The 10,787-nt window shown below is 39.2% G+C and overlaps 1 protein-coding gene across 3 annotated transcripts in view; it reads left to right on the top strand.

Annotated features, from left to right (window-relative positions):
- Positions 1–904: 904 nt before the first annotated feature.
- Positions 905–10,787, top strand: part of HSF2 (heat shock transcription factor 2) — a 39,805-nt gene continuing 29,922 nt past the window's right edge. The window contains exon 1 of one of the 3 annotated variants that reach the window (XM_024996503.2): positions 905–1,084. In XM_024996503.2, coding sequence (XP_024852271.1) covers positions 992–1,084 — 93 coding nt within the window. In that variant the 5' untranslated portion in view covers positions 905–991. Of the gene's footprint in view, positions 1,085–1,309; positions 1,642–10,787 lie in introns of those variants that run through there. The other 2 variants (NM_001083405.1, XM_059889629.1) reach the window with 2 other exon arrangements.

Below are 10,787 nucleotides of genomic sequence, written 5' to 3'. Positions count from 1 at the left end.
AAGGGAAAGATTGGAACAGACAGAGTAAGAGATTGCCTAAATTACACACACTACCAGTGTAATTAAATATCCACTAATGTGTCCTTGAAACTGGGTCTAAACTCATATGCTGACTCTTTGCCTAATATTTTTTCCATCATACCAAATCTGTAAAGGACATACAGGAACAATTATTTTAAATGATTAAAAGAGAATAAATGATACTATTTCTTTTTACGTTGGGCATATACTGGGCATTCTATTTCTGCTGAATTAAACACGTAAGTTGCCTATTACAGTTCTTGGATCACTGCAGTACATGCTCAGTAAAGAGTGTGTTATTTAAATTCCTATTTTTGATAAACTTATTTTAAAGGAATGTTTTTTTTCCCGATGAGAATTTAAGGAAAAGGGTCATTATATTTAAGACAGTTTCAATTTGGGGCCTAGCAAGTCATGCTTGAAAGCTGTTTTTTTCCCCACGTGAATTATTACACTTCCTCCTGCCTGACTAGCGCAGCCTACAACCTTGCCTACCAAACTTACGACTCAAAGGCCCCAGAGGACTTTCTGTAGCCTTCCAGCCATAGCCCAAACACCCAAAGGTTCTCCCACGTGAAACCACCAAACACAACCTCCCAAGCCCAAGGTCCGCTAAGGCGAGAGCTCCCATATAAAGGGCGAATGAGAGGGCAGCGCCCCCGCTTTGCTCCCACCCCTCCCCGTCTGCAGCATCCAATCGCTTTTCTCTGTTGCGCGGTCGGCTCCTGGCATTGGCCGAGAACGGGACCCGCGCGGGACCAGTGCGCACGGGCCGAACTGGAGACTTGTCCGTCACGTGCGGCTGCCCGGCCACCCCGCCTCACAGCGCGCCTGGCTGGGCCGGGGAGGGGGCGGGGCCCGGGAGCTGCTGCGCCTGCGTTGTGGGCGTTCTCGGGCAGCAGCTGCCGCCGCCGCCGCCGCCGCCGCCTCGTTTGGGTGTAGAATCTGGAATTCCTGCGCCTCGTTAACAATGAAGCAGAGTTCGAATGTGCCGGCTTTCCTCAGCAAGCTGTGGACGCTTGTGGAGGAAACGCACACCAACGAGTTTATCACCTGGAGTCAGGTAAGGGTGAGGGCACCGCGGCCTCCGAACCCCCTGACTAACGTCCTCCGCTCACGCTCTCTCCCGCGGGGCTGTCTCTCGCGGCCTGCGGCTCGACGCCCTCTGCGAGGGCCCGCGGCGCGGGGGCGGCGGGGTGGCGCGGGCCTCGGCGTGCGGCCTCGCGGGGGACCCCGGTATTGTTCGCGCGGGGAGCCGCGGGGGTCCCGGCCGGCGCAGAGGGCTCAGGCCGCGGTGGGGGAGGGGCGGCCCGCGCGGGGCTCCGCGGCCCGGGAGACCCCGTAACGGTCCGACAGGGGCGACGTTCGGAACCGGCCCGGCGGAGCCAGGGCGGCCGACGAGCCCAGGGCGCGGGAGCCACGTTACTGCACACTCATCCTTCGTCCTCCCGCCCGGCTCGCGGGCTGCGGCTCGCTGGGGGCCGGGCAGCCCGGCCGGGATCTTCGACGCGGGGTTTCTGCAAGGCAGTCTTCACCTCCGCGACCTGATTCTCGTCCCTGAATACAGACACACAGCCCGCCTCGCATCTGAGATCATTGTGAGGACGGCATTGCTTATCCGTAGGTTTTAAAAATACCGTGTTATAGAAAATGACACGTTATTCTTTGACGATTCTGAGCCATTTGTGTAAACGGATTTTTTAAATGATTGTTTTAATAAAAGTGCGAATGGACAGGTGCTGAATAACATAGTGAAGAGCAAAAACGAATCACTAAATTTCACTAAACTGTTGCCGGCAGGGTAGTATATAGATGCCTTGATAAGTGGTTTGATCCCAGTTCTGCCGCTAAACAGGCTTCTTATCTCATTTGGCCCAAGTGTCTGATGGTTTACGTAGTTACTTCAAGACCCCCCTGTAGTTCCATATACTGATTCTGATTAGAATGATTATTATATAAACAGAGCGTTTGCGTTAGAATATTAAGCTATGGAATCATTTTGTGAAGGGGGGTGGAGTTCTCTTATCGTAGATACTCATCTGTTTTGGATATTATCTTGTTTTAGAGGTCTGGAAAAGAGTAAGTGAAAACTGCCTGCACAGTGCCTGACACCTGTTAGGTGCTGAGTAAATGTTGTCTTACCTCTTGCTCCCTTCTTTATTTCTTTCCTCTATTTTCAGTTTTATTAGTTACTTTCATATTGACAGAGGGCAGTATATTGAGTTTTGGCTACTCAATATACCATATTCATGCTGTCATTTGTTCATTTTCTTTATCTCTCTCTATGACTTAATTTTCCTCAAGGTCAGTATCATGAACTGGATGTTGTATTTAAAACATTTGATGAATTCTGTGCAATTGTACAAAGAAGGGGTGAAAACAGGAAGCCAGCCACCAGTATACACTTAAAAATAAACATATGTCTCATGCTTTTCATCAGTCATAAGGATTAAAAGTTGACAAGGATGGATCAGCACGGACTGCTGTTACTCAGCCTTGTGCATGGAAGACTGAACTGAGAGTCTGCCCACTCCCTGCTGACTTTATCACACCTATTTGTCTTGGATGTGCTTTGTTTTTATTGCCAAGAAATAGTACCTAAATATATTGGTAATTGGTCTTAATTAAGGCGTACGTCAGTGGCAGGTCTAATAGATTTTCATTAGTCAGAATATTTTAATAATGTTTTTTGGGGGCAGTATCAAATATGTAGAGTTTAATGCTGCTGGTACTCAGTCGCTCAGTCATGTCCGACTGTTTGTGACCCCATGGACTGCAGCCCTTCAGGCTCCTCTGTCCACTGGAATTTTCCAGGCAAGAATACTGAATCGGGTTGCCATTTCCTACTCCAGCGGATCTTCCTGATTCGACCCAGAGATCAAATCCACGTCTCCTACATTGGCAGGCAGATTCTTTACCACTACTCCACCTGGGAAGCCCCCGTAGAGTTTCATACTAATCCATGAAAGCATCATTTTATGAATTCTAAGCCAGATAAACAAGCCACTTAGAAATCATTCTTAGTTTTTCCTTTAAGTCAAAGCTTCTTTTTTAGCTACTCATTTTTTAATACATGGTGGGACAGTTAAAACAAATTCAGTGAGGGAAGGGAACAGTATCTGTGCCAAGGGACACAGTAGGTACTTAATGTTTGATGAAGCAGTGAAATCCATGGACTATGTAGTGGAAGTGGTAGGAAAGAATAAGGTAGAATGAGGTAGAATGATGCTTGAAAAGAATCTTAAAAGATCATCTGGTTTAGTCTCATCATTATATAGATGAGGATTGAGACTTAGGCAGGTTAGATTATCTATAAATACAAGGCTAACCATTATTGGAGGTAGGGTTCTAATATAAATTTCTGATCTCCCACATCATTTTCCATCAATAGCACTGCAGGTAATACAAGTTGTTAGAATAGTTAGTCTTATATCAAAATGTTACTTCCACAAGTCAGTGGACAATTCTGGATTAATGCTGTCTAGGGCTAAGCTTAGGAAAGCTGTCTTACGCTCCCACAGATTTTTTAAAAACACTGTTAACAATGAAAGGTAAAACTTTAATTGAACAATGATGCTAGATGGAAAAACCAAAATAATTTACTCTCATCTTTTAAAAGTTGCTATTTATGGTTGTTTCTGGTTTCCTTCAAACTTGTTTTGCTGGACTTCTGTTGAGGTAATTTAGCATTTGTACTATCTGAGTGAAAATCATATTAAGACTTTTTAGAAATAGCAGATGTTTTGGAAACCAGGCAATCTTTTATGTAATTGTTTTCACTTGTGGAAAATAATTTACTCCTGTAGCTTGAGTATAAGGCAAGGGGAGAAAACTCTTACCAACTGCAGTTTGAAAAGTTTGGCTTAATATTCCTGAAGACTTACATAGCTTTAATTTTCCTTGAAGTTTGTAATATAACAAAAATGAAATATCCCCATTCATGTCATTAATTAAAAAATATAATATTCTCACCAATCAAAATTTTATACTGTTACAGACTCAGTAGAAGTTGTACATCCCCCAAAGTTCCTCATTGATACTTCTTTTTCCTTTCTTTTTTGTTCTTACATTTCCTATAACTTCAAAGTTTTATATAGCTGTTTTGGCTCTGATAGGAAGTCTGTTATCAGAATCAAGGACAGAGATAGTACTGTTGGACAAATTAAAACTGTTTTAAATGTAACAGAGCCCTAAACAGAAAGCACAGGTTTAGCTTGGTAGCAACTGGGGAAACTTGATATTCAGGGACAAGAGGTTGTGGAAGCTGAATGGAAGTTCTTGCCATTGATAGTGAGGAACAGCCTTTACTGTTACTGATACATGATACTCAGTGTGTGTTGAAGTGAAGCAGTATTAGAAAAGGACAGAACTGGAGGTCATTGTTTTACCAGAGTTGTTAGCTTTGTCTCAGTTCTTCAGGTTGCTTGAGAATACCAACAAGTGATTTCCACCAAAGACTTCTTACTCATTTGTTTCCCCTTTTTGTGCCCTATGGCAGTTTCTATTTCCCTGTCCATCTCAAGTCAGCAGAAACAAATCAAGGAAATAGGAGGGAAATGAAACAAAACTAAAATTTGTCCAGTGTCTCCTACTTGTTTCGGATGAATTTGAACAATAGATCCCTAGATTTACCAATGTTATGGTATTGTTTTGACCTTCCCAGCAAACATTGTATTATTACAGTATTCTCCAGTGAAAACAAGAAAGGCCACAAATATGGCAAAATAGAGGTTAAATCCACTTTAGATGAGCCTACAGAAAAGTTGACCGATTCATTGGCAAGTACTTTTTTATTGTATAAGTAAGACAGAATGGGACTTCGCAGGTGATGCTAGTGGTGCAGAACCTGCCTGCCAATGCAGGAGACAAAAAAGACATGGGTTCAATCACTGGGGTTCGGGGAGATCCCCTGGAGAAGGGCATGGCAACCCACTCCAGTATTCTTGCCTAGAGAATCCCATTGTCAGAGGAGCCTGGCAGGCTGCAGCCCATATAATCACAGAGTCGGACACAACTGAAGCAACTTAGCATGCACGCACACAAGAGAGAATGAGCTAGAGGCTCACAAGGAATGATTGGTAAACATTAAGAAATTATAGACTGGTTGTTTAAAAAATAATACCAATTTCTGTTTTGAAAACCATTTTAAAATAATGGAGCTGAAGTATTATTATTAAAATTATTTTGGACATTTTAAACCAAGAGTACCAATCTTAGCAGAAACCGTTATTACTACTCTTTGGAAACTTTAGGTAAGGCCTGAAGAGAGGCTACCATCCTTCCCACCCTTCTGAGATACAAGGTAAAATGTATCAGGAGAGTTCTGTGTTACAGTACTTAAACTTCACAAGTTTAAACAGCAGTAAGGTGGAATTTTTGTGTACAAAGAGCTTATTTACTAATTTTGAAGCAGAGACTGAAGGAATACCATAAACAGAGACACAGAACAATATGAGTGAGTTAGGGTTGTGTGTGTTTGAGAGAGAGAGCAGATATAAACAAGAGGCATTCATTTTTTCATTTGTTATATATAATCCAAGAGTTGAAATTATAAAAATATAATTTAGTCCACTGTGACCAAAGGCTCATCATTCAGTCACTCCCAAGTAGTAGTTGTGAATCTGTTATGACAAGACAGTGTGCCTAGGTAATAGGAATTCATTCAGTAGTGAAAAAACTAGCAGTCTTTATGGAGCTTACATTTTAATGAAGGACACTAGTAATTAAAAAGTAAGCAAACACAAATAATAATATAATTTCAGTTAGTGATAAGTAACAAAATAAAGCAGCGTAAGGAGAATGTATCAGTTTAATTAGGAGACAGAAGACACAAGTATTTTGAACAGAGGAAAGTTTAATAGGATTAACTAACTATATCAGGAGAATTAGACTAAAGAAAACTCTAAAGAATATAAGAATAGTAGTTTTAAGAAGCAGCCATCACTGGTAGGCTTAAGATCCAGTGCCCAAGTAAGAGCCCTTACCCCCGTGTTCTGAGACCTTGTTGGAGAGAGACTATCTCCATACAATGTCTCACTAAATGGCAGAGAAGTCACTGATACCACACTCATGGAACTTACTAGAAATCCATCCTTCAGAACTTGTGGGAAATATGCCTTTTAGGGCAGGGGTTGGCAGATTATGGTCTGTGAGCCAACCATCTGTTTTATAAGTAAAGTTTATTTGGAATACAGCCAAGCTCCCTGGATTTACTTATTGACCGTAGTTGCTTTCTTGTTACAGGGGCAGAGTTCTGACTTTATGACCTGCAAGCCTAAAATATTTATTACTTGAACCTTTAGGAATATGTTTATCTGTCTGTGCTCTCGAGTACCAAGGAAAGGTGTTCATGGGGAGATGTCTGGCCAGAGCTACTCCAGTTTGAAGCCTCCCGAAGGAAAGGGAGTGTTGGGGGAAGCTGGCCTTAGGGTGCTTCTGCCGCCCATGCACTGCGAGAGCTATGTGCTGGAGAACCTACACAGCAGGAACATAAGTTCACACTGGAACCAGGAGGGGAAGCCCCTCCCTCTTATAATATCTGTATAGTATCTTCTATGACAAAGCTTAACATCTTGACAAAAAATAAAGATACTTAAGACTCAGCTCCATGTTTGCAGAGCAGACACTAAAGAATGAATTTGGAGCAGTAAATTCATGACTAACCTGTAAAATGACTGGAATTTATTATATTTTAAATAGAGTGATGAGGAAAGCCTCTTTGGGGAGGTGACATTTGAGCAGAGATCTGAATGATTAGAAAGGATAGGCCAGATAGACAAAAGGGAATGGCAAATGTAAAGACCTTGGGCATGGCGTGTTCGTACAGTTGCAGAAGGCACATGTGGTTGGATTATCTTTAGATATCATGGAGAGAGAGGTAGGTAGAAGCAGATGTTATAGGGTCTTAGGACATGGTAAGGAGATTGGAAATGAAGGAACTAGATAGAAAACATAGGTTTCCTCTAAGGTATCAAAAATAGTGTGGCTGAGACTAGGATAATAGCAGTGGAGGTGGTGAGAAACTTTTGGATATAATATCTATGTTGAAAGCAAAGTCACAGAACTTACTGATAAATTTGTCTGGAGTTGAGGGATAGAAAAGAATTAAAATGAGTCATATATATGGTCTGAGCAAAGGATAGATGATGGTACCATTTGCTGAGATGTGGAGATTCAGAGAAGTACAGGTGGGATTCTCTTTGGCCACAGTAACTTTGAGATTACAAATAGATTACTAGTATTACTTTAAGAGAGTTCTGTTTTGCTTGCATTTTACTGACCATACTCAGTCATATGGTCACACCTTATTTCAAAGTAGGTAGGGAACTGCAGTGTTGGAAAGGAGAACAACATGAATGACGTGTATACTCCAGGACCTTTGAGTGGCAGTGTTGAATAGGTTATTTCGATAATATAAAACTCTGGCAATTCCAGGTGGAGTTTGGAGGATGCGGGTGGTAAAGCCATGGGACTGGATGAGATCATTCAGCAAGATAGATGAAGATCGAAGGACCTGAAAGATAGGGTATTCCAATATTTAGAGAGTATAAAAGACAAAAGAAAAAAAAAAAAAAAAACAGCAAAAGAGATTGAGAAGGAATGGTAAGAAAGGAGGAAACACAAGGGAGTGAGGTCATATCAGTTAATGGAAGAAAATAGTTTCAAGAAAGAGGTGATCAATGATTTCAAATGCTGTTATGAATAGTCTTATGTATCTCTTCTGGTATATATAAGCAAACATTTCTCTAAGGTAGTTTGAAGAGTGGAATTTATGGAAAATAAGATATGAAATGTTCAACTTCAAGATCAAATTATTTTCCAAAGTCAAATCATCTTGTACTCCTATGAGCCATGCATGAGATTTTCCATTAATTTGTCCCTTCAAAACTTGATATTCTCATTTTTCTGAATTTTTATCTGTCTAGTGAGTATAAAATACTATTTCAGTGAGGTTATATTTCCCTGATAATTAATGTGTTCAAACATCTTTTCATATTTATTGGCCATCTGTGTGTCCTATTGTATGAAATGTTTGACTGTTTTTCTATTGGGTGGTTTATCTATTATTATTTATAGAAATTTCTTATAATTCTGTGTGTTTTTTGAATGTATGTGTTGCCTATGCCTTCTCCTGGTTGTGGCTTGTCTTTTTTTTTTTTTTCCCTTTATTTTGATGAATATAAGTTCTTAATTTTAGTATGATATATCTGCCTTTTTGTGGTCCACAGTTTTCATTTTTTCAAGATGTTTTTGCTTACTTACCCCGAAGAGAGAGAGATACTTTTCCATCTCTCTTTTTTTTCCTTCTGAAAGTTTTAAAGGTTTGCATTTTGTACCTAAATCTTTAATTTACCTGGAATTGATTTTTGTTTGATCCATTTCATTGCTCTCCACATAAATATTTAGTAGTTTTAACCCCCTTATTGAATAGTTTCTTCTTCCTCTAGTGATTTGTGTTGCTACCTGTCTTACAAGCAAAATTATATGTAGATAAATTGTGTTTTTGGGGTCTAGGTTCTCTATTTTGTTCCATTGGAATGTTCCAATTTATCCTTTTTCCCATGTCATATGTCTTATTTACTGTAGCTCTGTAAAAAGTCTTGCTTTTGGGAGGGCAGCCCAGTCTTAGGAGTGTCTTGACTACTCTTGCTCTTCCATATATGTTTTAAAATCATGTTCTATTGAAAAAAATCTATTAGGAGTTTTAATTGAAATTATACTGAGAAGTATAGATCAGATTAGGGAAAATAGATATATTTATGATATTGAGTATTCCCACGAACAGGGCATATTTCTAAATTCATTTATTGCTTAATAAAGTTTTATGTTTTTTTGCAGTTAGGTCTTGTACATCTTTGTTAGACTTTATAGATGTTTTATACTCAATAAAATATAGATATTTTATAATATATAATTATATATACTACTAGGTATAGATAATATATAACATAGGTAATATATAATAGATATCTTATAATATCATTTATAATATAAATAAAGCTAAAATAAAATATAGGTATTTTATATTCAATTTATTTAAAATAAATTGAACAATTGCTGGTAATTAGAAATACAGGTAACATTTGTATATTGATAATAAACCAGTGAGCTAATCGTTTTATGATTTTGGATTCTGTAAGTGTACATCCATAGGCATCTGGATATGACAGTTTTGCTCTTTAAATTATTAGCTGCTAGAATTGAGGGGTTTTAATTTACCATATTGGTATTGATAACAAAATTAATTGGGTAATTTAGAGGGCACAGGGCATGCCAGGATGGAAACTACAGGAAAAAGTTGATGTTGGGGGAGTAGGATGATAGGTTTGAAATAGACAATAGGTTGAGAAGATTGTCTCAATTTTAAAGAACATCAAGTTCTGTAACTCAGTAAATTAAAGAACATGGTGTATAAATGTTAACGATTGATAATTCAAGGGGGAAATTTGATATGGTTCAGGGGCAGAGGCATAGATGTGATAATTATTATATGTAATAAGGTTAGTAATTAGATACACTGGTGTGGCTGAGATTGCCTAAGGAAAGAGTATAAAGGTATCATGATAAAGGATAGAAACCTAAAAAACAAACTTCCTCTTGATAGGTGGAAGACAAATGAAATACGAGAGATAGGAGACCCAATGTATAGTTTCAAAGCCATAAGAGCAGAGCATTTAAGGAGGGGAGTGTCTGTAGTCCCAAATGAAATGCTACAGAGAGGTGTAGGAAGTTGAGAACTGAAAAGAAGGTATTGAACTTGATGTTTGACGTTTTAGAAAAAAGTTTGAGTAAACTGAGAAAAACTGAAAGCAGTTTTTAGTGAGAGTAAGTAGCTGGGCCTGAATTGGAGAAGGAAGTTTTATGTAATGAATAAAAAGACAGATACGGTGTGTAAGAAGAAGTCAAAGGTAGAGAGAAAGTCCTTTTAAGATAGAGAGAGATGTATGCACTTTTAAATTTTAATAACCACTTCCTAATAACAGTGGTTATTGCTAAACTTAAAATTTTGCCAGTCTAATAAGTGAAAATCATTATTTGTTTTGTTGTACATTCTATCATGTATGAGACTCTACCTTCTTCCCTTGCTTATATTGTATTTGCCAGATATGTTATTTGGCCACCTCTATATGTAAGAAGGACTGAGAATTGTAGCATCAAACAAAACTGTGTTGTTAGTATGAAATTAGAGCATCATCCATGTTGTTGCAGGTGGCAGGATCACTTTCATTTTTTAAGGCTGAGCAGTTTCATTGTGGATAAATACGTATATGTGTGTGTGTACATATATATATACACACACATATATATATCACAGTTTCTTTATCCATTCTTCCTTTGATGGACACTTAGGTTGTTTTTGTGAGGTTATTGTGAATAATGCTGCAGTGAACACAGGAGCACACATACCTCTTAAATGTACTGATTTCATTTCCTTTGGGTGTATACTCAGAAGGGCCCCTGGATCATATAGTAGTTCTGGTACTATGAAATATATAGTACCATTTTCCATAATGACATTACCAATTTACATTCCCACCAACAGTGCACAAGGGCTCTCTTTTCACTGCATTTCTCGCCAACACTTATTATTTTCTAAAAAAAATCTTTTTTTAGTAGTAGCCATCCTGACAAGTGTACATCACAGCAAACTGTGGAAAATTCTTAGAGATGGGGCTGCCAGACCACCTGACCTGCCTCCTGAAAACCTGTATGCAGGTCAAGAAGGAACAGTTAAACCGGACACGAAACAATGGACTGGTTCCAAA

Source organism: Bos taurus, chromosome 9 (genome assembly GCF_002263795.3).
Source record: "Bos taurus isolate L1 Dominette 01449 registration number 42190680 breed Hereford chromosome 9, ARS-UCD2.0, whole genome shotgun sequence".
Lineage (NCBI taxonomy): Eukaryota > Metazoa > Chordata > Mammalia > Artiodactyla > Bovidae > Bos > Bos taurus.
This window is presented reverse-complemented; position numbering and strand designations above follow the sequence as displayed.